Genomic DNA, 25,460 nt, shown 5'->3' with positions numbered 1-25,460 from the left:
CACATTTTTCTTCATCTTCTGCTTCATTCTACCTTTGCATCTCTAGTGACCACACTCCATCTTCATCCTCACGCACGCCCTCAGATAACACACAGAAGTAAAAAAAAATCACAGAATACAATCAACTTTACAGAGCAATCCATCCATCCGTCACCCTCATCTCCGCGTGCTCCATCTTTAACCATCATAATCACCTTCCTCCATTATCACTGTAACTCCATTATTCTTCATCTTCCTGGAAAGGTCTAGGAGCTCGCGTTTTCTCTCGTAGACGGAAGCAACATCGGTCGTCAGTGGCACAGGCGGTGCACTCGGTGGCAGACGACGTGTGTTGGATTTCTCCCCTCGTCAGATTCTCCAAGAAGCACAGCCACCTCATTATCTAAATCATAGAGGTGATTGGAAGATTATGGGGCTCACTAGAGGTGCAGTAATTGAAAGTGGAAAGAAAACGAAAGAGACGGTGAATGGTTGTGTGGAAGGTGTTTGAGAGGATGGAAGTAGACGGATGATTGAGAAAAAAATAAGAGAGTATGCGTGGAAAGAGGTGAAAGAGGTGGAGAGATATTTTTATTTTTTATTATAATTATAATGAGGGTAATTTAGGGTTTATGAAAATATTGTGGAGTTGCAGGAAAAAGGATTACAATAGACAATATCAATAGTTTAATTTATATAAAAAATTGATATTTCTCTAATCTAAAATTTAGAATCTAAAATTTTAAGATAATAAATTTACGGCTGTTTTTTTTTATATTTTGTTCAAGTTTTTATTTTTAAGACTTAAGTTCGTATTTAAATTTCTAATTAGTATTTCATGCAAGTCCTTTGGGAAACTTGTTTGTTTAGTTGCTTGTAAAGCTCTTTGGAATGAATGAACTACTCAATTTTAAAATGGCTATTACATAACATAAATAAATGTGTATTCTAAATTAAAAAAAAATTGTGTGAATAATATTTTATTAAAATCCTATTGATATATTTTTTATTTTTTTCTTGAAACACAAGCAAAATCGGGTAAGCACCCACTACCTCTTCAACACTATATACTCAGTAACAGTGAAAAAAAAGTTTGAAAAAGTTAATCCACTCACCTTTCTAAATCTTCACTCATGTTCCTCCACTGGTTACTTTTACACATGGAAGTTTGGTAGAAAATAAAGTTTCATGTCAAAAGCAATTTTGCAATTAAAAATAAAATAGAATTTCGCACATGATATAACAGTTTCAAACTTCCATTAACCCCCCCTCTCAAATTTTATACTGTCAAAAATATGCACTATTTGTTTGTTATTTAAAAATTTAATTTCTTACTCAAGAAGGATGCCACACTATGAAAAGTAGTGTTTTCTTTTCTCCACGTGAGCTAAGATTAACAAGTTTTATTTATTTAATGGCAAAAAGAAGATTCAGTGACGGTTTAAGAATCTAGACAACGTTGGATGATACCTGCATAATAAAAAAGGTAGAGAAAGAGACAGAGCCAGAGACTGATCAGTAGTTTCAATGGGAATCTACCTCCTCGAAATGGAATTATTGGTGTAAAAACCATGATAGAGTACAGATTTTCCACATCAGTACTTTTGTCCCATGATGGTTTGAAAGGCCAAAAGTGTACTGAGATGGTGGTTAACGGTTCGTACATTTCTAAATATTCGATAAATCTAACAAATGTATGATCATATCAAATGGTTAATAATACGTGTTGTCGTGTCGTGTTAAGTGGGGATTTTGTTTGTATTAGGTAGAAAAAGAATAAAAAAAAGACTAAAGAGCTGCACTATTCTCGGTGTCACTGTTTGTGAATAGTGGTCTCTTTTACCTTTGTTGATATACATATATTCACCTTGCATTCTTCATTCCATTTTCATCAATGCATTATAAAACTGAATGCTAACTGGTTTCCATTCTGTAACCAGTTGAAAGAAAATCATGAGTTCATTCAACCAGTTCAAACAGGGCAGCAGATTTTTAGCAAGTAAGCAAAGGAATGAGGTTGATGCTAAAGAAGAAATCTTCAAAATTGATGGTAAGAACAATCATGAAGTTAATGTAGTTAGTTATAGTGTACAATAACTTTCTTATATTATTCTTTTGCTCGTTACCTGTTTCCCTTATTTGTAGGAGCACGTATAAAACCAACGGAAGTTAAGAATTCCGCAGGAAACACAACATTTGCGACAAACTATGGACGTTGGTTGGAAAAACACAAGAAACTTATTTGTGAGATACGGAGTGCTTTAAAAGATGAAGTTGTTGATGACAAACTAGTGTTTCTTATAGACATTGCCATGAAGCACTATTTGGAATTCTCAGAAATGGAAACAAGTGCTGCAAATTTTGATGTCAGCAATGTTGCCTGGTGCACAACAGCTGACCAAAGTCTGTGGTGGATTGGAGGATTTCGCCCTTCTCAACTGCTCCAGGTAATGCTTGTATGCTGTTGCATGGAATGAAAATGAGGAGAGAGAAAAATTTCCAAAATATTTATGCTTCATGGTGTCTGCTTTGGAAACAGGTTATTGTGCCTCAACTTCAACATTCGTGTTCTCAGCAGCAACTTTCTGATATTTGCAATTTTGTACAATCATGTGAACAAGTAGAATATGCTCTTGCACGAGGCATGGAGAAACTTCACCAAATCCTTCATAATATTGCAACAACAGAAGGTGATAGAGGATTAAAACTAACGTGTGCCCCACAACACATGAGATTTCTAAAACAGGTAACTAATGCATGCATGCATGCATTCATTGAATCCAATTTTTGTATATCATGTTAATTTTTTTTTTTCTTTATATTTTAAAAGGTGGTAATAACAATTTGTTTCAAAAAATTTAACATTTAACATGGTTTGTTGTTGAACAGGCAAATGATGTTCGAGAGGAATTTTTGCATCGACTGCGTGGTCTGCTCACAAATAGTCAGTATGCAGAATTCTTACTTGGTTTGTGGGAACGCCTCTATAATCCTTCCAGCTCACTTTGAACACTCCATCAAATATGAAAGTGGAAACGTTTATTCTTAAGTTTATTACAAATTATAAATAAATATTTTTGGGTATATTTTATTTGCAGAAAAGTTTCATTTCCTTGTTTACAAAGTTCTTATTCTCATATTTTAGATCTAAGTAGTTCGTAAGTTTAACTTATAATGCACTAATCTAGTGCATTGGACATTTTCTATTTGTAACTCAGCTTTAATACCATATCATACCACAAGCAAACAAGAGCTGGTAATCTTGTAACTCAATTAGATATTGTGTTAAAATAGTACTGAAGTCATTTTTTTACAAATTTTTATTAATTAAATTATTACGCTTTAAATTGATTTCTCAATACTATTTCAACATAATATTAAAAATAATAAATATAACTCAAGATAAAAGAATAAAAATATACTCTAATAATAAATTTACTAACTGAAAAAGATAGAAAAAAAAAACACATGCTATTTTGGAAGTGTCATGAAAAAATGAAAAATATACTTTTAAAACATGGGAAGGAAAAGAAAAAGAAAATAAAGAGAATATAATATAAGATTATTTGAATGGAAAGAAACGAGTGAAAATTAAAATCAATGAGTAAAAAGTCTGTTGATGATTTAATTGATGTGTTAAAATAAGAAAAAGTAAATTAAATTAGATAATATAGTAAATTATGAAAATAGCTTTATTAAAATTTAATAAGAAATATGAATTAAAATTAAAAAAGATAGCTAATTATGAAATAATCATTTTAAAAATTGGAATTAATATTATAAGTTAAAATATAATTTACTTAAACAATTAATTGTAAATTCACACATTATGCATCTGATTTATGTCATTCGTTTGACAATATTTATAAGTTATATTCTTCGGTGAAACAAAACATTGAAGGGTTGAGATTGTGAACAGTGTTCTTAAAACTTTACATAATACGAAGGAATCCTAATATAAAGCAAAAAAGAATGAGACTGGAAATAATCAAACACCACTTGAACAGATTTCAGACACCAATTTGATAACTCCCCACATGGCTGCATCATTCTGCAGGTAATAATTTCCAAGTTACAGTTTCTGTATCTTCACTTCAACTCAACATATATTAGCCAAATTTAAATATTCAAATAATATTCATCAATTTAATTTTTTAATATATATGTTCTTATAAAGTTAAAGTGACTAATTGTAAAATTTTAATTCCATCCTTTTTCGAGTGAATTTCAAATTTCATTGTTTTATTGAATTGAAATACCTTCTAAAAATTTCAAAATTATAAATTCCTGGTCCAAACAACTTATTTTACTCCAAGAAGTTTTAAATTCACCATATAAATAAACTACTCTTAAATTATCTCGTTCAAACATACTATAAAAATATTCCTACCATCAATCCAATCAACTTACCACAAAAACAACGTCAAAAGCTTCTCGATAGCAGCTGAGTGAGTTCTCAATGTTGTGGTTCCTACAACAATAATTTTATACAGTAGAGCATCTGTATTAACTAGAATTTTTTATACTGCCTCAAGAACCAGAGAAAGAAACATGTATGTTTTCAGATAACGCAAGAAGTTAAAAGCTCCAGATCATGGAAGGAGATGAGAGGGGCATAAAAATACAATTACCATAACTGGAAAACTGCTATGATAATTAATAAGCATCAGCAGTTGCAATTACAAATTTCCAATTCCCTTCTATTGTATAAGCATTTCTTTACTTAATGAAAAATTCACAAAATAATTAAAAAATAAACAAAACTTTGGAAAAAAGTAACATATGTGCCGGCAAAAAGTAACATACTCAAGTCAACTAATCCTCTTTTCTCACAAGTCCCTCTAGAAGAGAAAAATATGAAAAAAAAAATTAAAATGTTCTTAAAAACTAAAATTACCTTATGCAAAAGTTAATTTTTGGAAGATTTCTAATACAACTTCTCCAAATTTTGTTTTTAACTAGTATATATGCTACTAATAGCTTATGCACAAACTCATTTTCTTTTTTTGTTCTTTTTTTCTTCTAAAAGTGTTAATGGGGAAGTTTGTTCAAGCAGACCATTAATCACTTCATTGATATAAAATATCAAGTTATTAACTAATTTGTGTTCAAAATCAAACTTAGGAAAGGGCAGTTTGTTAAATTTTAACATTTTTCTTTTTACAATGCCATTTCATGACTTAACTCAACATCCATAATAAATCAATTCAAAATTGATGAAAGATGATAGACGACGACTTAATAGAAAACTGCGGAGTCAAAATGCATAGGAGAACAAGGTGTAAAGCTAACAGATTTACTAGCAATATCTAATGCTGAAAATTCACCAAGGAGAAACACTAAAGCTTTAAACTAAATAGCAGGTGGATGCAACAAGGAAGTAAGAGTGGCAGTTACTACTATAGAATCAGAAACAAAAGTGAATCAAATGAACTGAACTTGGCTACAAATGCAACAGTTTCTGGTTGACACTAGAAAAGTCCTGCTGTGAAACAAGCAGATACTCAATAGAATAAGCAAAGAGGCCAAAAACAGTGACCAAAATGCACAATGACACAGATTGCGACCAAAAATATACAACAAAAAAGGGGAGCAAAATTATAGAAACCACAAAAAACCCAAAAATACCTAGACAGAATCAAATGCATTGCAGTAATATAGCACGGACACTTTATTTATACTGAGAAAAAATAAGTTAAATACAATAAATAAAGAAGATATGAAACAATAACAAATAAAAAGGTTCCTAATAATAAATATATAGTCAAGATAATCTTGATTATACAAGATTTGTCCCTTATTTCTATAATTATAAATTATAACAGAGGAGAATTTAATTAGTAGGGATTCAGTTGCAAACAATGAAAATTTTCCAGCTAAATAGTAAACGGTAAGACACGCCTTCATTAAATGAAAACATACTTAATTATTGGTCAAGAAAATAACAGCATCAAAACCCTTAAATTTCACTGAATACCCTCAAATTTTCTAAACATATTAAACAACAATCCCCTTCAAAGATGAAGATTTACAAAGAAAAAAGTTATGGAATGCCATTTTTCTTCAGAGATGTTCCATTCAAGATACTTAATAAAGTTTCTATTCTATTATATGAATGATTTAGTAGTATAAACAGGAGTCTTTGTATCATATTATATTCAACTAGTGATCAAAATGGTAGATTCTCCTATATAATCTATGTATATATTTTGGTAAAAGAAATTTACTAGAAGATGGATTACAAGAGATAGAAGAGAGCACAATGAAAAACATTTTCCCAAAATAATCAATAGAGAATAGCTTTGCTTAGTATCAAACATCACTTAAGAAGGTAAAACATAAAAATGAAGAGTTCCTTCTATGATTGGTCCAAGTTTAGAAGTTTAGCATTCAAAAAACAAAAGCAATAGTAGTTTAGATAAGTATTTTGATAAAGATATTTGTTGAAAAAACTGTCAATCTGTCATGCTACCTAGATAACTGGACTCAAAGTTTCACAATAATATAGTAGAGATCAAGTCATAGTCGTAAGTACCTTTATAGAGATTAGCTGAGCTCAAATTTACACGTTACCAAGACAACTAGATGATAAGAAATTTGGCAAGGCAGATTCTAAACTTACAGGAATCCCATGGATATTCGGGTCTCATAATTCAAACCATCAGACATTCCCAAGTCTCCAAGGTGATCACCAAGAAGGAGAACATTGGTTCTCTTCTTCAATGAGGCATTGTCATCAGTAGGACCATCCATATCACCAAACCTCTCATGAACAGGAGCTGCCATATCAAGTGCGTGCTCATTTTTATTTAAGCTATGAATCAATTTTCCTGTAATAGAAATTTACAAGTACAATGTAAGAACTATATTTATATTAAGTCCACGAAAATTGTATTTCATCCATAATACTTCAATGTCATTCAACAAGCAGTGGAGGTTGAAAAAACATACTTTCAATAACTCAGCCATGAGCTGCAATGTTTCAAATAAACTTATAACAAAACATATTCTACATGAAAGCCAATATATACATTTGTTTTCAATAGTTTAAAGAAAAAATAGAATTTTCCAGGACTCTGGGAATAGAGAATTTATGTTTCTGCAGGTTTTTTCAGGTTGCCGTTGCTGAATTCCTTGTTACCTTCTGTGAGAGGTCTGCATTTGCATAAGATAGATTTATTTATCTTGTGGTTGTAACTTGCAAGAGCAGTACATTAATCAATTATAGAAAGTAAATATAGAACTTGCTTTTATGATAAGTGTCTATTCGACCAATATTTTGAGACACTTTCATAGACTTTTGGATCAGTTAGCATTAAGTGGTATCATTGGTTTTAAGATGAAAATAACCATACCATATAAGAACTAGAAAATTTAGAATGTAATTTATTGCCCTGAAAGCTACCAGTAAACATGTATCCAAATTAATCAACGGATTTCAACTAGGTTGAAGTGCATTTTGAAAACCTTTAGTTCACATTGGAATGTGCAGGGATCATATCTAGTTCACACTTATTATTTGAGCAACCAGCCATCCTACAAACTATAATGCATAAGCTCAGCCAATTTTTTCTGTAACAATATTAAAGTCTATCATACAGCACATATAAAGGTACCGACATCAAATAAATTTCTTTAGCTGTCTGTTCCCACAGGCAAGGAAACATTTATCAAAATATGATACAGTACATATTATACATTTTCTACTCTGTTTGCTAGGCAGTCATGGTAAGAGACGCAGTAGATGTAGCGATGTTATTTTACCCAACCCACTCATCAATGTGTAAACAGAAATAAATGAATGTATTTGCTTTACTCTATTGACAATGAAATCTAAAAGCGTTTAAGTAATGCCTCAGCCTCAATATATATTTGGACATGAAAACTGAGATGAAAAACCAACAAATATGCGTGTAAACAGAAATAAATGAATGTATTTGCTTTACTCTATTGACAATGAAACCTAAAAGCGTTTAAGTAATGCCTCAGCCTCAATATGTATTTGGACATGAAAACTGAGATGAAAAACCAACAAATATGTGGCTAATGAATGCAGGAAACATAAAATCACCTTTAAATGATACAAGGTTGCCATTGTCATTAAATACCATTCTGTTGGATACTATCCTCACATTCTTGAAGGATCTGTGAAGTTTCTGCCTTAGGACCTGTTATTATCAAGAAAAAACAATATATTGCAATTGAGAGGCGTGTACAACAATAGAGGAGAAAAGAAAGTGCATATTTTGCAACCTTGCCATCATAAAACTAAATTGATTTTTCAGACCTCTTCAATGATATCAGCGAGCCCTGCAGAGAATATTAACACAGGAATGTCTCTTTCCTGAAAATTACAAAATAGAATATGGGAACCAGTGTCAGAAATTGAATTTTCATATATTTACATTAACATTTCATAAATTCAACTGATAGAAAATAAACATATCAAGATGCAATGTAAGATCTTATATCTGCCAAAGAAGTATACCTCCAGAAACTCAAAAAGTTCAGAGACACCTTCCCTGAAAGCTATGTTAGCATTAGCAACAGATTGTCTTATTGATTCATATGTAAGTCCTCCCTCAACAAGCAGAGCATGTGTTTTTCCCCACCTGATACACCAAATTTAAAGTTTCAGCAAAATGTGATAATGCGAATGCTGAACATTCAACTTAGTGCCTATACGTCCACCATTAACAAACTCACACACCACTCTTCCATGAGCTTCGTTTTCTCTTCAAGTCCAATAGTCGGTGAAAACTCTAATGGATGGTAATATTCATATAATTGCTGCCTTTTGGCATCATATTCTGGATTACCCTGCTGCAAAAGGCCATGACTGGCTACAGAAGCACAAATGACTCTGTTAGATATGATCCATAGCAAAATTCTGAATGACATCCATTTCTTTTCTTACATCAAAGGGACCAAAACATACTTTGACCACGAGTTCCATTAACCGAAAACTTAGTTAACGTGGCATCAAAATCAGCAATCACCTGGTACCATGAATTTGTTAATACAATAATAAAAATAGAAACACATTGCGCTGGGAAAGTTTGAAGAACTAACAAACATTTTTGTAAGGGTACCCAATATTATGTCACCAAACTACTACAGTAAGTAAATTCAACTAGCACACCAAGAAAACATATAGAATACTCAATAAAACACTTAAATTAATTATGAACCAAATGCGTGCAGAAACCTGAAGCTTCTGGGGACCACCCGAACGAATTGCATCAATTTTCTTCTCCAACAACGCAGGGTCACCCACCAAGAAGTCCGAAGCAACCTTCACTTCCTCCATTTCTGAATTTCTCCCGCAACAAAAACTAGAAAATGATACCCTTTAACGAAAAAATGTCAGAATAGTTAAAAAATTAAAACGAAGGAAAAGAAAATACAAACTTTAAACATAGATGTGCAATAGCAGGTTAAAAGAAAATGAAGAAAAAAAAAGGGACAAAAAATGGGGTGGGAAGAAGAAGAAGAACCTCGAGGCAGTGTAACGGGAAGAAAAGGAGAAGTGGCGTTGGCGAAAAGAGGTGGCGATGATAGCTTGAACTTGAAGTTGGAAGCATTGATTCATTATAGTGAGTGACCGAATCAAAACTTTCAATTTTAATAATTTCTAAATTTTTAACACTCAAAAACAACTTTTTACTTTGATCAATTTTAATAATTTCTTTTCCCCTCAGCCTTTTCTCTCTTTATTTTCTTTTTTTGCATCAAGTAAATGTTTTTCTTCCATTAGACACAACTTAAAAATGAATGGCTCCAATTTGTTGTAGAAAGTGATTATAGATTGTGCTTTTCAAGAATTTGATTGAAACTACTGACTGGTGCAGATGCTTTTTGAAGATGAACTGTGCCCCCTGCAGATAAATATATATTATTTTCTTATGTCATTATCTTTCACCATCGATATTAGATGAAAATCAATCAAGACTAATATTTCTTATGTTTACAAGTCTCATCATAAAAAGAATATTTACAATTTTCTTTTACATTCAATGACAAGTCACAAAATATATACTTTTATTTTATTTTAAATTAATTTACTTAAAGAAAGATAGAGTGTAAATTAAAATAAATAAATAAATAATTTTAAAATAAAATTTTAGTAACATTATACATTAAAATATTAATATAAATAACTTTAATTTCTTTTCGAGATACACTAAAATATAAATTTTAAAAATATATTTTTCTAAACAATAATTTTATAAATTTTAGAAATAACAATAATTTTTTTTAGAGTAACACTAAAATATATATCCATTTAATATTTATATTATAAATTAGGTTTAAACCCTCGGTTGGTCCATGCTTTTTATAAAAATGAACCAATTTTATCCTTAAGTACTCTCAAAGGGCTTTAAATATAGCTGAGGTGTTTATGCTGTATTATTTAATTACGTAAAAAATTTATTTAAATTAAAGAATTATGATATGGCAAAATTGAAGGTGTCAAAAAAGCTTCCAAAGCCCTTCACACGAACACCAATCCTTTCACCTTCCTCTTTCCAACAGATTTCAGCACTGCCATTGACACGCTCATCGACCTCGAAGCCAAATTCCACGCCGTCTTCTCCTCCGACCCTAACCTCCGCAACCTCTCTCTCATCCTCTCCTCCCTCCCATCCCTAATCGATAAACTCCACAAACACAACGGTTACTTCCCACGATCCCTCCTCCAACACTTACCAAAAATATTGTTGTTACAATGACCTAGTATTATATCCCAAAATTATTGTTGTGGGACATCATTGGTTCAATTAGTAATAAATTTTGCCACCTCAAAAACTCTTAATTTTAAAAAAAAATTCACATAATAAAACAATTTTACATCAGCGTGCATAAGTCAGCAATTGCTAACATCGTCAGAGAGCACTTAACGGTAAGGGTAAAATTAGTTCATTTTTACAAATAATATGACCCAGTTGAAACAGTTGCAAAAATAAAAACCCAACTAAGATTCCCCAACAAAAATAAAGACTAACCAAGGGGTTTAAACCTATAAATTATACACTCATTCATAGCCATGCGAGTTTTATGCCATCCTTAATCCTGACATTGCAGTGATTTAGAAATTTGAACAGGGATAAATATTTTATAAAAAATAAATATATCTAAAACTATAGTATGAGAGCCAAATTTAAAAGTTGTTATGAAAAGAGAACATAAACCCTAAAAAGGTAAGAAAGCAATTATGCATATACTCTTCTAATTCTGGGTCCTCACAAATAATGAACGTTATCAACAAAATGCGCTCAAAATTATTATAATTATTAACATTTTTGGAACCACTTGAAAACAAAACAGTAAAAGAATATTATTATAATGGTTATATAACAATCATCATAATATTAAAAATTAAAACAAAGGCGGCAATAAAAAATTATTTTTTACATTAATTTTTAAAGTATTTTATTAGTATTTAATTTATTTATAAGAATATTAAAAAAGTATTGCATACATGGATTACATGTCAGGACTGGGAAGACATTTTTAAAATGATTGACAAAATTTATAGCCGTTGGAACTCAGGCACTTCACTCTCTTTCTTACTCTGTTTCGAGAATCCAAGAAGAAAAGCATCATCCATTCACAATCTCTGTTTCTACACATCATTATTCTTTAACCCAATTCTGACAACTACATCCATTCCAATTTTCTCTGGTTACAGATAATAATTCCGTTGCAAAAGCTCACGCAAAGAATGAAGGGTGTGAAAGGAAAATTTCTGAAGAAGCTCAAATCGATCAAGCCAATCGGGTATCTCAAGCAAGATCGAATTCTCCAACTGAAGGCCTCAGATGGGTACGTCGATTTCCTCCCAAAGATTCCGAGTTTCAATCTGCACGCCCCATTCGTTTTCCGGGAAAACAAGCCCGAGAAAACTGTTCAGAGCTGCGAGGAAGTGAAAATGCAGGAGGAACCTGAGGTCATAGACGTGGCAGAGCTGATGAAAGACCTTGAAGAAGAAGAAATGGATTTGGAAGATTACAATGACAACAAAGAGAACATAGGTCCATGTTCTGTGAAACCCCAGCAACTCAACAAGGGTGTTTTGCAGAGTGGGAACAGAGCAAAAACAGAGTCAAAACAGAGAGGGGTTTTGGAGGATAAAAAGTCTTCACCGGCAAGAGTTGATAGTAACAGCAACAGAAAAACCAAAACCCCTTTGTTAGATTCTGACATTCCATCGTTCCGGAGACCAGACTTGAACTCTGGCAGCCTATTTGATCCGAATCTTCTGGCGGCGTTCGAGCAAGCCGTGAAGGAACATGCTAGAATGACCGAAGAGCAGAGGAGAGTCCGAGTTGAAAAAGAATCTTCACAGAAAGTGGAAGATGACGACCCTGAAACTGACCCTAACCCTTTGATGCTCTTTGAAGAGAAGTGTCCACCGGGGGGAGATGGCACTGTGATTTTCTACACCACAACGCTTAGGGGAATCCGGAAGACATTCGAAGACTGCAATAAAGTTCGCTTTTTACTTCAGAGTTTTAAGGTTTTGTATTTTGAGAGGGACATATCAATGCACAAGGAGTTCAGGGATGAGTTGTGGTGCAGTTTAGATGGGAAGTTAGTGCCTCCAAGGCTTTTTGTCAAGGGGAGGTACATTGGTGGGGCAGAAGAAGTTCTTAGTTTGCATGAGCAAGGAAAGTTGAAGAAAATCTTAGAAGGGGTTCCAATGGATTACTCCAATGGCCCTTGTGAAGCGTGTGGAGGGATAAGGTTTGTGCTGTGCTTCAAGTGTAATGGCAGCCACAAGGTCTTGGAGGAAAATGGAGAGAGCAATCAATGCTCTCAGTGTAATGAGAACGGGTTGATTGTGTGCCCTTATTGCTGCTAGCTGAGGAAAACTATATCAGTTAACACTTCTGTGCTCTACCTATTGTGATAAGGTTCTATACTTAGTGTGTTCTATCCATTGTAATAGAGTTTTGTACGTAAATTTGTGAAACTGCATTATTTTTTCTTTCTTTTTGGTACTGATCATTCTTTCAATTTTTTTACTGGTGATAGGCACTTGGCATGGCCTGTTTGTGCTGGTTCTTGGACCGATCTTAAAGTCCTTAGAATCTCAGATTCAGTGTACCTTTTTTATGTATTTATTTTTATACCTTAATAAAAGGATTCTACCGCTTGAATTATCACTTCCTTCTCTTCTCTTTCTTATCATGTTGTCTTAGAGTAATTCATTGTGTTAACGCTTGGATAAAAGTTGAAATATGTTTGTAAAAGTACTTTTGTGTTTCTCTGATGTTAAAACATGCTCTTAATTGTTTGAAATACGTTGAAGAGTTAAACGTATGATACTGTGTCCACCAGTCCCAAGAATTGCATAAGTGTTAATTTAATTTGCTCAGTTTTATTTCATTATCTTATCTTTCTATTGTGCTGATTAGATGCAGAATCAATGTTCAAGAAAACTACCATAATATCATCATTAGTCAGCAGCGTAAGATCTTGAGAAAAAACATAACAATGCTGAGGACCTTTGATTTTTCTTAATTAGGCATTGAAAATGTAGAATCCCAGTTATCATATTAAAAACTGTAACAGAAAGTTTCAACACTCGTTACCTGGTTCATTATGTCTTCTATAGGTTTCATCTTTTGCTGTGTAGTAATCACAATAGTAAATTCATAGTTCGTTTTGAAATATTAAAAGACATTAATTCAACCAATACAGTTTAGCCAAATTTCCCATCAGTAACTTAAAATCATCAATATATACATATATATATATATATATATATATATTAATATTCCCGTCTAAAATTAAATGTGGGGTTACTCTCTGAATGGTTTAATCTGTATGCCAGACATTTTTAATCTTCTCTTCTTTCTCCTGTCCTCAATTTTCACACTTTGTTCAAAACCTCAAAATGATGCATCTTCAAACCCCCTTTTTTCTCTCATTCTCAGCATTGTTTATAGGCTTCTTCTGTCACTGTTCTGCAACAAAATTCACAGTGGGGGATTCAGCAGGCTGGATTATTCCACCATATCCAACATACTACAATAATTGGACACGTTCCCATTTCATAACAGTAGGCGATTCTATTGGTAAAATCCCAATAAGAAATGCTCTAATAAGATTGTGTCTTCTGCTCTTTTTGCTTTGAAATATCTCTGCTGGATAGAAACATAATAAGATCTACAATTTATTTCTCATGGCTATAAAATATCACTACCCTTTTGAATCTTTATATACTAACATGGCAGTTCTGATGACTTTTGAAATGTTAACACAGAATTCCAGTTCGATGACAAATTCTACAACCTAATTCAGGTATCACAACAAGAGTACGAGCATTGCACATCACTTGAGCCTCTAAGGATATTCAATAGTAGCCCAGTAATTCTTCCACTGAAGGAGAAAGGTGTGTTGTTCTTCACATGCAGCATCTCAAACTACTGTTGTCTAGGCCAGAAGATTGCAATTTCTGTTCATGAAAGTTCTTCACAAAAACCTCCATCACCATCACCTTCACCCTCTCAAGTGCCAATCATAATCTCTCCTCCACAACTGTCACCAAATGGGTCTGCTCCTCAACCTCATGGATCTAGTGGCATGATTAGCCCTCCACCTTCTACTGGAAACACTTCAGGAGGCAATGCTGGGAACCCACCTGTGCCATCTTCCACTCAAGATGATGCGAATAATGCAGTGGCCTTGGCAGGTGGGAGAAGTTTCACTCTGTCTCTGGGGCAAGTCTTGTCTATTCTTGGTGCTTTCTTTGGCTTTTGGGTGATGTAGTAGTGTATAGGGGGGTGCAACATGCATGCAGAGTACGTGCTTTTTATGCTAATTAGATTGGTTTTTACAGTGATTTGGTTTTCAATTTAGACTCTCATCGTATTGTAGTGTTTCTAAGAGGATATTTGAATTTTCTTGCTTTCTTTTTAATATCTTGAGTATGTATTCCTTCATTGGAAGCATAGCTAGCTTTTTTCTTAGATATGTATGCGGTTTCCATCAACACCAACGAAGATTCTGACAGTAATTTACATATTACACAGAAATGGTGCAACTTAAATGATAATATTAAGTAATTAAGCGAGATTACCATGCATAAAATGTTTCATACAATGAATGTGCCAGTTTGAGAAGGTAAAGTTTTCCATTGCAAGCTTGCCTGAGACAACACCATGGACAGGCATTGATCAAATTTAACATTGCAAGCAAATCACAACCATTATCTTGAAACATTACATCATTTCTAATCAAATAAACAAACCATCCTTCCAATTTACATGAAAAATCTTCTAGTTTTCTTTCCCTCCAATTAAATTCAACACTCAACATTGAAGCACCCTATATAGGGTCAATTAAATATAAAACACTAAAAAGTTTTGGTTACATCTGAGAGGGTTATTGGGGTCCTACAAACTGGACAGGTCATATTGATTCTCAACCAAGGATCAACACACTTGACATGGAAGAAGTGACCACAGGCAGGCAACACTCTCAAGGAATCACGGTCTTTGTAATCCATCAAGCATATGGAACAGCTTGAAGAGCTACTGCTAGTGCTACCACACAATTTGGTTTTGGAAAATTGGAGACTTGGAAAGTTGCAGACACTCTGATCTATGCATGGCTCAGGTGTCTCCACAGTGATTGTGGTGTGGTTGGAGTGTGTCACAGCTGCAGGAACTGAAGGAGTGGTACGTGGAATATCAGTAGAGCACAAGTAAGCAGCAAGTGTGACGATAAGAGTCAGAATAATAAAACTCACTAGCAATAACACAGACTCCTCTGAACTATTCATCATATATGTTCATCACAGATACTGGAAAATGAATTCTGATAGATGCATTGATGTATTTATGCATGATTTTGGAATTACTACCAGGGAGTGACCTTGAACTTTAGCTTTTAATTTTATCATGTTTTTAAGGGAAGTCTATTTTGGCATGTACCAAAGTTATCAGAAATGTAGTTTGTAGCAGCTGCGTACCGTTTATTCGTAGTTCAAAACTATCTTCGATGCTTCCTATAATTGATTGTGACATCGATCCAATTCATAGTCAATACCATTCTTTGTCAAAATTTGGATTTTCATTTATTTATTGTGAATGAGTTAGAAGAGCAATCATGGTGGGAAAAGGAATAGTATACTATGTATTTAATCTTCGTTTTATGTTTCTTGGGCATTTGCAACTATGTGTAATCTATGAGATATCATTACTTTTCCTTTTTCTGAATTGTAAAGATTATATTCAATTTAAATAAATTAAAAGAGTATGTTTACAAATTATTCTTCACTTCCATACTCATTCAGGATGAAGCTTTTGGTAAAATAAAATGGCAATACTTTTAGTTAAATAGTTTTTTTAATATGTACTCATGAATTATATGATTTTTTTATAAACCTTTTTATTAACCGATATAATAAAAAAAAACTTTATACAGCATAACAAACTACTTATTTAAAGAGAGGCAAATTAATATTGTTAAATTATTTTAAATGGTTAAAGAATAATGATGGCGACAATATCGAATAATTTGAGATGGTAACATAAATGGGAAAAAGAAAGGCAATAAAATAAAAAGAAATAACATTGAGTGGGAAAAAAAAAGGAGTTGAAGTTATGATGATTATTATTTTTGAATGTAGACGAAAGCAGGAGCAGTGGTGGATTGTGTTATGGTATGAGGAATTGAGAAGAAGTGGATGAGAGTGTATATATTGGAAAGTTGATGATGAATAGAATACAAGAGTGGAATATCAAATGGAGGGAGGATTATGTGAAGGTTGAAGAGATGATTTTCTACAAATGGGACAAGTTGAATGGAACCTAAGCCATGGATCAACGCAAGCAAGGTGGAAAATATGGTGACAGTGAGGAAGTAACCTCAACATGTCACCCTCTTTGTAGTCACCTAAGCAGATGGAACAGCTAGAAGAAGGGATGTTGGTTGAAGTTGAACCCTTCTCTGCTTGGGAGTATACAAGTTTCGGATAGCTTTCAAAGCTTGTGTCAATGTGATCAAGTCTAAGGCCAAGGCCTTGTTCAGCTGAGTCTGCATCTCTTGTGGGATGAGATGGTGGAATTCCAGCCAAAATATTGAGCATGTTGGGACCTCGAGCCATGCGAAGGCGCACACATGCAAAAGCCACCGTGAGAAGTAATACCAGCGACCCAATTACAAAAGCTACTCCATATCTGAACCCATCTGAGTTAAAACCATAGCCCTTGGTGGTTGTGCCGTTGTTCATCTTCAACTGAAAATAGGAATCGGATTTGTATGATGGAATTGCTTGTTATGCTCCTTTATTTGGTGATTGACGAGGTTTAACAAAAGTTTATGAGGTAGGCTTCATCGTAGTTTTGTGGGTCAACGTTTGCACATCCTTTTCATATTTCATGTTATTTCCTTTTAATTTATTGCTGTTCATCAGCAAGTTGGCTTATCGTTCAGCGAGAAGTTTCCACGTTGTGTAGCATGATAATGATTTCGTGCAAAGCTAAACTCTCTCTCTCTCTACATACACACGTATCTATAAATACCAGCATTGCGTGTACGGGATTGACGGTTACAACAAAATATATTCAAAATTGGTTTTTCAAATTCGGCAGTGTTTTAATTGAGCATTAGTTCTCATGGATTACTTTGTTGCTCTACAATTACAATAATATTTAAGTTTCATTTCACTGTAAAAAAATCACGTATATGAAAGGTTTAGCACAAGATCAATAAACTTAAATATTGTTATAATTATAGATAGATTATTAAAATCATCTTGCTGGAGACAGTACAGTTTGGATAAGGAAGGTGTGTATATAAATCAAGTATCAAGTATTTCCTTTTTCCAGTGATGAGTTTCATACAAATAACAAGGCCGATTTCACATGGTTTATTACAAGGAAAAATAAAAGATAAAAGTATATAATGGCAACATCTTTACAAGGGCTTGCTCGTGACTGCACTACGACAATAAAAAAATGAATCTTTAACCGCGTATGGATGCCCGAGGGACAGCAGGTAAACCCAATTCGTCTTCAGTCTGTCAGGGTCAAAGTAATCAATCAGGGTCAGGAATGCTATCATTTAAAATAAAAATGGCAGTAAATTAACTTATTCAGTTCAGATTCTTGTATTGAACAGTGTCAACAAACACTTATTCAGTTCAGATTGTTGTAATCAGTTAACCAGGCCAATAGATTTTCTGATCTGCCTAAGCTACACAAAGTTTGACACAAATAATGAACACAGGAAACTAAGCAGTGAGTGAGGCACATCCTTCGGATAAGTTATATATCATACATAAGAATGCGACCTAACATCTCTAAATTTACTATGGTATACAGTTGTCGCAAGAAAGGTTAACCAAATTACTTGGTACAAAAATAAAAAGGCAAGTTAATTCATTTTTATGTTACTTACCTATTTTAACCTTAATAATAAACATTTAAAGTGTGTGTGAATTAAAAGATTAAGTCTTATAATAATTGTATATTTTGCTAGGAGCAGTGCAATAGAGTCCTATAATTACTAAAAACATTTAATAAGGACAAATAAGTAAGAAATAAATAAACTTATTAATCAAAATACAAAAAGTGCCTTGTGAAAAGAAGCAAATAGGGTTTCCAGAAGCTGTCATAACAAAACAAGGACCCGAGGGAGTACTTGTATGGGCTTCCCATACTACCTATAGTGAAGAAACCAGGGGGGGAGGCGTTGAAAGTACCACACTACTTTCCACTTAATGATTCAATTCAACTATAGGCAGTTGCAACAACTGCAATATCTAGAAACTGTATTATGCTAATTTTCAACATTCTAATTCCGGCATTTTTATTTCAACCATCAAAATTAAAATCTAGAGAAATATAAGATTCAATTATCTTGACAGTTTTGGCCAATAATTAAATAGCCTAAGCTATCATCTTCTGATCTGCTTTATACCAAGACTTATACCAAGACTGTGCCACAATCAATTTTATATGAAGAAAATGTTGTGCAGTCTATACAGACATCCTACACGCATTGAATAACAAACATTTTTTTCAAACAATTTTCCACCATTATATAAAAAAATTACCCCACGATCTTTCCCCCAATTAATTAATCACTTCACAAGGGAAACAATGTCTGCAATCTACACATAGACAAAACATATGCCATGACCAACCTGCTGCCAAATAATATTAAATATTCTAACAAATGGAAAAAGTCACTTTTTTTAACACCAAGTACTTCACAATGACTACGTGATACATAAGGGGCAAAATAATATACCTGCGCATTGGATCTGCCAGGTGGCACTGCCGTTTGTCCTGTTGGAGCAGGAGGTAAGTTAAGCTCTGCCTCCAAATCAGGTTCTTTATCAGGTTGGAGGTAGGATGGGACCCCATCAGCTTCAGTCTCATTTCCCATGTCTAATTCCAATGCATCTAGTTCTGTTTCACCGAAAACCAAAAATAAAGAAAGTGATCATTAAGGCTGCTTCATGATAGAAGAAAATAAAATTGGGGAGAGGGGGTTTGATGCCCTGAAAATATGAAGTGTAACAACTATCTCAGGGGCCTAACCAAATTCTTCACTTACCACCCATAAGTTCATCCTCGTCAATGTCATCGGGCACGTTATAGCTTCTACCCAAAGTCTCTTGGATCTCATTACTTACATCCATGAGGTCCATCATCTCATCTTGCAAGTTCTATACATTGCATGGACCAACATATAAACCCCAAAATTTTCAATATTTACCAGATAGAAGAAACTATAAGAGAAAAGTAAAGAGAATACAAACATCAATATCTTGGATCTTCACAGTTTTCATCATTCCCTTCAGCTCCTTGTTAGCAGACTTCAGAGCTGACATCTGAAAAAGGGATGGGGTAGAAAAGAAAAAACAAATATAAACAATTGAATTTAAATTCTATATCAGCATAAAAAAATTGAGGTCATCTGACTTTTGAAAACCAAAATATAGTAGAGTTTGTTGCAACAAAAGTACAAGGCATAATGTAAAACATCTCTATGAAGAGACCCCTCCCAAATGACAGACGATTCATCCCCTACCTCATGACCTACCTCTCATGAGGTAGGCAGCAGGTTCCAAACAGGGTACAGACAAAGCTCCGCCTCGAACCATGCCCCTTAAAGCGCTACCAAGACAAACGAATGTTTTATAGTGAATATGGATACCCCAAACAACGACACTTTATATAGGATACAATTGGCATTGTCAAACTTTTAAATATTTACAGATGGTGACAAACATCTAGCTAACTTTAATTTAAATGTTAAGATACAATGAAGCATACAACAAAAGGGGGCCCAGTATTGCACAAGGCTACCGTTTTTGTAGGGACTACAGAAGTTCTAATTAAAAAAGAATTGCCTAACTACTAGAAAGACTGTTTTACTGCATAAAACATGTGACCAATATAGGTCACAAGGTAGTAGCACCTCTTCCAGAGATCACCCTCATCGTAAATTATAAAATCAGAACCATAAGCTTCCCCAAAAAGTAAGAATACTGATAATAAGCCTCAACGCCTAATAACCTTAGGCAAAGGTGCAATAGTGCAACCAATCATAGCATTGGCTTTTAAAGAGGGAAAGAAAAGATTTCATAAATTTATTTGATTTAATTTGTAGAATTTTGTTAATGCTATACATCTTCTATAATAAATTAAACCATCTACATATTCAGCACAGAACAAAGAAATATAATATGCAGATGGAAGTGGGATAAAGAATATAGGGATCACAAAGAGAACTATAAGTGCTTTAATACATACAGTTTGTTGGGCGTCTTTAATGCCCTCGGAAGCAAATTGAACTTGATCGAGATTGAACGTTTGATTGTAAAGCATGTCACGCTGGCCTTCATACCTGACCAAAGACATAGAACACAACTATATGAATACAGCTACATAATACTCATTCATGGGTATTGTTATACAAATAAAATGAAAAATTATAAATCATCCTTAGTCCAGGTTACAAATAGCCCTTTCAGTTAAGCAAAAACTATTACCATCGTGAATGTGTAAGAGGAAGTAAAACAAAACTTCTACAACATGATAAAGAAATCCTAAACATCCCACACTTATTACATAGCTATCAAAGTGACACGACCCATAGTAAGCATAACAAAATAACATGCAATGATAGTATGGCATAACGTAACGAAATACCACAACTTTCTATCTTGCAATGTTTAGTGACTGTAAAGGATAATGAAGCAAGAATTGACAATGAAAGATAACCTCAAACATCAGTCATCTTTGGTGAGTCAAGCCAATTGAACGTTAATATTGTGCCAATTTGTATGCGCCTTTTTTTTATTTTTATTGACATACAACTTTACTTTTTCTGCATACATAATATGTATGATCGTACTAAGAAGAAACTAGAAGGGAGCAGTCACGGATTTGAAACACACAGTACAAATATTGCTACAGGGTAGTTTGTATCACTGCAGGTCCAGCTTCCTTTTGTGGCAGAATCATAGAGGTCACATGCATAAGAAGACAAGATTTCAAGTTCTGGGTTAAACATTGTCGACAGCTCAGCCAATGAATGCACCTGTATTAATATTAAGTTTTCATTCTTTTATTCAAGAAAACATTCATTTTACAATTTGGGGAATTTTAATTTTTAAACCTTTTTGTTTTCACTCCTATTAACTCTTGTCAACGTCTTTTTCATTTTCCATTTAAGATTTTCAACAATTGCCCCTACTATGTTTCTGTTTTCCCCGTTATAAGTTTCCCACTAACATCAACATTCAGTAACATTTAATCCTTTGACCAATGTACTACTATTAGTCTTTTGTCTTCCTACTAGAACTTCCCCCTTTTAACATGAACATTCTGCACCTGCAAGTTCCCCTTTTAAAATCAACATTCAGTACATTTATGTTTCCCTACAATTGTCTTCTGTTTTCCCATTAGTTTCCTTGTTTAACATCAACATTCAGTAACATTTAATCCTTTCACCAATGTACTACTATTAGTCTTTTGTGTTCCTACTATAATTCCCCCTTTTAACATGAACATTACGCACTTTCGAGTTCCCCTTTTGAACTTCCCACTTCTCTCAGTTTTTAACTTTTCTCTTCAAAAAATCCCTCTGACCTCTTATTTCTTTACTCTTTAATTTTGTCTATTTTTCAGTATTTATGTGTATGATATAAAATAATATCCTGATTCATGTATGTTCTTTTCTAGACTTCACAATAGTGACCATGCAGCTATAGTGTTTTTGGTGGTGGTCCGGGATTGATATACTTCAACTTCCAATATTTGCACAAGATGCTATCCACTATATGATATAGCAGAATATCAGCTTTCCACCCTTTCCAACAAATTGATAAAACTTAGTTGAAATAGCAGTTTAGCTTTACCAAATATCTGATCAATGATCTTGAACTAACACAAAGCTCTCCTATTATTCACCTAGTTTTACATATTCAAACCTTTCATAAATTCCCATCTTTGATCCACAATTTCGGCTAAGCTAATTTGATTTTTAAAGAAGTCAAGTAAACGAATAAACACAGAAGGTGCAAACTCACATTCGTTTCTGTTTAAGAACTCTCATGGCTCTAGCTTTAATAGCTTCCTGGGCCGGACCAGGTCTAGTTTTCTTGATCTGCTCTTTATATCTACTTAGCTCGGCGTCAAGCTTCTTAATCTTGTCATCCACCGTGTCACCTCGTTTAGTAATCTGGAGTACGTACACAAGAATTAGCAACTCAAGGAACCAAGTCAACTGACTGAACAGGAATAAAACCATCGATATAAAAACAAATATCAAAGTAAAAACTTAAGAAACAAACAGAAAACATGGATTTTACTCAACAGAATTACGAAGAACAAAAAGCCGAATTCCAAGATCCTAATAAATGAAAGAGTTCAATTGATAGAATCCTAACTTGAAAAAAAAAACTATAATCTAAATTATCATCCGTTCCATTATAGGGTTTGGACCATAATGTCATTCATTAACTTAGCTTCAAAACACGGATTCCGGTGCGAAAAATTAACAGATCTGCGAATAAACGAAATTGATAATTGAGAGGGAGAGAGGAAAAACCCTATCAGAAGCATCCTGAATGGAAGGAGGAGGCTCCTTGTTCTTCTTGACACCAAATACTCTCTTCATCGTCCGCGATCTCACTCTATGCCTTTGAAATTGAATGTGGGAGAGAAGAGAGAGGAAAACACCGGAATGAGGGAAACAAGGTAAACGAAAAGACTTTGAATTTTGGGTTTTTGCTTAACGCTATAAACCACCGAATTGTGATGGGAACTTTCTCATCAATTTCTGAGAGCTGCAATAGAAGCTTCCGCCGAAATATTACTATTATATAGGACGAGATTCCGTTTACTGCATATTTGGGTAGCAAAAGAAAGTTACAGGCCCAAATCAAGTAAGCCCGAGCCCGAGCCCAAGCCCGAGCCAAATTTTGTTAGTGGATTAGTTTAGGCCATTCCTTTTTGCAACCCCTTAAAATTTCGTTTCAACAATTTTGTTATACATATGTTTGGATAGGATTCGTATTTCTCAAAAATAAATTGTAGAGATATGAAAGTTTTGCATATATTTCGAAAATAAATTTTTATAAAGTATGAAAAAATTATATTTTCAAATTTTATTTTTTGACATAATGAATCCAACTATAAAAGTTTTTAATAATTATATAAAAATTATGTTTTGAATGAGATAATTAAATCACAAACAACAAGACTTCTTCATAGTAAAACAATGATAACTAGAGAAATATAAATTGAAACTTTACCTAAAACAATAGATAATACTTTGTTTTGATAGGAAAAAGAAAAAGGAAGAAACTTAAAAAAAATAAAATTGTTTAAATAAAAGAAAAGGGTACAAATTAAACGAAGTTAAATATCTTTATTTGTGAAGAGCTAGAAAACGATATTTTATAATTGACAGTGGTTTGAAAATAGTAACATTCAATTATTTTATACTAAAAAGATTTATATAAATAGGAAATTGTATTAATGAGTTTCATTATTTTAAAACATAATTTTTTTATAAATAACTTATATAGAGTTCTCTGACTTTTTTCTAGAAATTCTCACCTCTGTTCGTTTGATTGAAGATCTGAAATTGTAGGAAAGATCGGTGAGTTCTTCAATTTGGACTAATCAAGTAAGTTTAAGTTCTGGTCATTACTATGATGTTCCTATGCGTACATAGAGCATTATGTAGAGTGAAAAGGTGTTTTAAATTGTTAGAGCTGTTAAAGGTTGTTTTCATAAGTGAGAAGCTAATTATACTTGTTTTAAGTTAAATTGTTAGAATTATTATATGTTTTAGAGTTGAAATATGATTTAATATGATATATGGTTTGGAGTTTTCTAATAAAGGCCAGTGAAAAGCAGTCGCAAGGATCTTAGTTAAAGGGTTTTTAGATGTGTTATGAAAGAGGTTCCCAAACAATCACCTAAAAGAAGTATGGAGTTCACTATTGACTTAGTGCTTTGAACATGATTGATGTTAATAGGTTTTTATAAGATGGTTCATGCTTAGTTGGAGGAGAAACTATTAGAGAAAAAGTGGTTTAGACTCAATATATCATCATGAGAAACTACACTTTGGTGAATCTTGAAGGAAAAGTGATTGTATGTCATTTTATCCAAGTATAAGTCTTCATTAAGGGAGGAATGACTATTAGAACATATGGTTCTAATGAGGGGGAGACAATGTTTAGGAAAATAAGTGTTAAGGTTATAAATGAAAAGGGGAGTTCCAAGGGTTTTTCGAAAGTGGTTTTTCAATAATGGTTGTTTTCTTGTCACAAATAACAAAAAAAGGATCATCCTTTTGAGTAAACAAAGAAGTGAGAATGTATATTGATCAGAGTGGCGTAGGGGAATGGTGATAAGTTATGTTTCTCAATAATGGAATATGTTTGAGGATAATTATCTTACTCATAATCTGGTGGTTCATGCACCAAGGACTTTTTATTTTTTTAAAATAAAATTGTTATATTTATAAAGATTTCAATGATAATCAGGAGCTAAAAGTGTGGACAAGAATAAGGAAAGAAGGTCAAAAGACAAAAAAGATGAATCAAGTTATGATTTCGAGTTGTGGTGTAACCGATAAAAGAAAAATCCTATAAAAATAAAGATTTTCAATTAAGTAAAAAAGCACAGATCCAAAAAGAGCATGAGACAATGGTTCTAATATAGGTGCATGCAGTCGGAGAAGAGGTCACATGCATTATCATGGGTGGCGAAAAACAACGACAAACACGATACTTGAAGCAGCGCGCCAAAGCCTCAATTAGGGTGATCTAGACACTCATGGATAGTTGATTAAGCGAGATGATTAGAATGGTATTATTTTCAATCAAAACGGTGGTTATGATAATGACACTGAAAATGACAATGACGATGAAAAAAGTTGGAAATTCATAAAAGAAAACTCTAATTTTATGTATCGTGTGAAAATAGTAAAAA

At 33.2% G+C, this 25,460-nt stretch overlaps 6 protein-coding genes across 6 annotated transcripts; 3 read left to right on the top strand and 3 right to left on the bottom strand.

The window, feature by feature from the left end:
• Positions 1-1,886: 1,886 nt before the first annotated feature.
• Positions 1,887-3,270, top strand: LOC108342635 (transcription factor TGA4). The gene is made up of 4 exons (XM_017580431.2): positions 1,887-2,029; positions 2,125-2,426; positions 2,519-2,725; positions 2,869-3,270. The coding sequence occupies exons 1-4, from the start codon at positions 1,933-1,935 to the stop codon at positions 2,986-2,988; spliced, it is 726 nt and encodes a 241-aa protein (XP_017435920.1). The 5' UTR covers positions 1,887-1,932; the 3' UTR covers positions 2,989-3,270.
• Positions 3,271-3,815: 545 nt separating this feature from the next.
• On the bottom strand, positions 3,816-9,703 carry LOC108341218 (uncharacterized). The gene is made up of 10 exons (XM_017578899.2): positions 9,477-9,703; positions 9,188-9,329; positions 8,918-8,978; positions 8,690-8,822; positions 8,468-8,591; positions 8,267-8,323; positions 8,051-8,147; positions 6,602-6,809; positions 4,390-4,450; positions 3,816-4,030 (listed from the first exon to the last, which is right to left on the bottom strand). Exons 1-10 carry the CDS (start codon positions 9,569-9,571, stop codon positions 3,968-3,970), a joined length of 1,041 nt encoding a protein of 346 aa, XP_017434388.1. The 5' UTR covers positions 9,572-9,703; the 3' UTR covers positions 3,816-3,967.
• A 1,791-nt stretch (positions 9,704-11,494) lies between these two features.
• On the top strand, positions 11,495-13,332 carry LOC108342271 (uncharacterized protein At3g28850). The gene is made up of 2 exons (XM_017580021.2): positions 11,495-12,896; positions 13,018-13,332. Exon 1 carries the CDS (start codon positions 11,705-11,707, stop codon positions 12,842-12,844), a length of 1,140 nt encoding a protein of 379 aa, XP_017435510.1. The 5' UTR covers positions 11,495-11,704; the 3' UTR covers positions 12,845-12,896; positions 13,018-13,332.
• A 550-nt stretch (positions 13,333-13,882) lies between these two features.
• Positions 13,883-15,863, top strand: LOC108341448 (blue copper protein). Its single transcript, XM_017579127.1, has 5 exons — positions 13,883-14,063; positions 14,252-14,748; positions 15,103-15,157; positions 15,607-15,694; positions 15,791-15,863. The coding sequence occupies exons 1-5, from the start codon at positions 13,883-13,885 to the stop codon at positions 15,861-15,863; spliced, it is 894 nt and encodes a 297-aa protein (XP_017434616.1).
• An 801-nt stretch (positions 15,864-16,664) lies between these two features.
• On the bottom strand, positions 16,665-17,699 carry LOC108343169 (RING-H2 finger protein ATL70). Its single transcript, XM_017581274.2, has one exon. It carries the CDS (start codon positions 17,222-17,224, stop codon positions 16,733-16,735), a length of 492 nt encoding a protein of 163 aa, XP_017436763.1. The 5' UTR covers positions 17,225-17,699; the 3' UTR covers positions 16,665-16,732.
• Positions 17,700-17,767: 68 nt separating this feature from the next.
• On the bottom strand, positions 17,768-23,313 carry LOC108343168 (vacuolar protein sorting-associated protein 60.2). Its single transcript, XM_017581273.2, has 7 exons — positions 23,062-23,313; positions 22,541-22,692; positions 20,760-20,853; positions 19,763-19,834; positions 19,558-19,669; positions 19,249-19,409; positions 17,768-18,013 (listed from the first exon to the last, which is right to left on the bottom strand). Exons 1-7 carry the CDS (start codon positions 23,128-23,130, stop codon positions 17,960-17,962), a joined length of 714 nt encoding a protein of 237 aa, XP_017436762.1. The 5' UTR covers positions 23,131-23,313; the 3' UTR covers positions 17,768-17,959.
• Between the last annotated feature and the right edge of the window lie 2,147 nt (positions 23,314-25,460).

This window comes from Vigna angularis, chromosome 3 (genome assembly GCF_016808095.1).
Source record: "Vigna angularis cultivar LongXiaoDou No.4 chromosome 3, ASM1680809v1, whole genome shotgun sequence".
NCBI classification, from domain to species: Eukaryota; Viridiplantae; Streptophyta; class Magnoliopsida; order Fabales; family Fabaceae; genus Vigna; species Vigna angularis.
The sequence above is the reverse complement of the archived record's forward strand: the minus strand, read 5'-3'. Positions and strand labels throughout refer to the sequence as shown.

Excerpts from the sequence above, each read along its gene's own strand:
- LOC108342635 (XM_017580431.2), top strand. The coding sequence starts at position 1,933 with ATGAGTTCATTCAACCAGTTCAAACAGGGCAGCAGATTTTTAGCAAGT. Across the intron at positions 2,030-2,124 it reads AGAAATCTTCAAAATTGATG|GAGCACGTATAAAACCAACG; the intron begins GTAAGAACAATC and ends CCTTATTTGTAG. Across the intron at positions 2,726-2,868 it reads ACATGAGATTTCTAAAACAG|GCAAATGATGTTCGAGAGGA; the intron begins GTAACTAATGCA and ends GTTGTTGAACAG.
- LOC108341448 (XM_017579127.1), top strand. The coding sequence starts at position 13,883 with ATGATGCATCTTCAAACCCCCTTTTTTCTCTCATTCTCAGCATTGTTT. Across the intron at positions 14,749-15,102 it reads GTGCTTTCTTTGGCTTTTGG|TTTGAGAAGGTAAAGTTTTC; the intron begins GTGATGTAGTAG and ends TGAATGTGCCAG. Across the intron at positions 15,158-15,606 it reads TGAGACAACACCATGGACAG|GTGTCTCCACAGTGATTGTG; the intron begins GCATTGATCAAA and ends TGCATGGCTCAG.
- LOC108341218 (XM_017578899.2), bottom strand. The coding sequence starts at position 9,571 with ATGAATCAATGCTTCCAACTTCAAGTTCAAGCTATCATCGCCACCTCT. Across the intron at positions 8,592-8,689 it reads ACGAAGCTCATGGAAGAGTG|GTGGGGAAAAACACATGCTC; the intron begins GTGTGTGAGTTT and ends TTGGTGTATCAG. Across the intron at positions 8,148-8,266 it reads TCGCTGATATCATTGAAGAG|GTCCTAAGGCAGAAACTTCA; the intron begins GTCTGAAAAATC and ends TGATAATAACAG.
- LOC108343168 (XM_017581273.2), bottom strand. The coding sequence starts at position 23,130 with ATGAAGAGAGTATTTGGTGTCAAGAAGAACAAGGAGCCTCCTCCTTCC. Across the intron at positions 20,854-22,540 it reads GTTCTTAAACAGAAACGAAT|GTATGAAGGCCAGCGTGACA; the intron begins GTGAGTTTGCAC and ends GTCTTTGGTCAG. Across the intron at positions 19,835-20,759 it reads TTAAAGACGCCCAACAAACT|ATGTCAGCTCTGAAGTCTGC; the intron begins GTATGTATTAAA and ends TCCCTTTTTCAG.
- LOC108343169 (XM_017581274.2), bottom strand. The coding sequence starts at position 17,224 with ATGAACAACGGCACAACCACCAAGGGCTATGGTTTTAACTCAGATGGG.
- LOC108342271 (XM_017580021.2), top strand. The coding sequence starts at position 11,705 with ATGAAGGGTGTGAAAGGAAAATTTCTGAAGAAGCTCAAATCGATCAAG.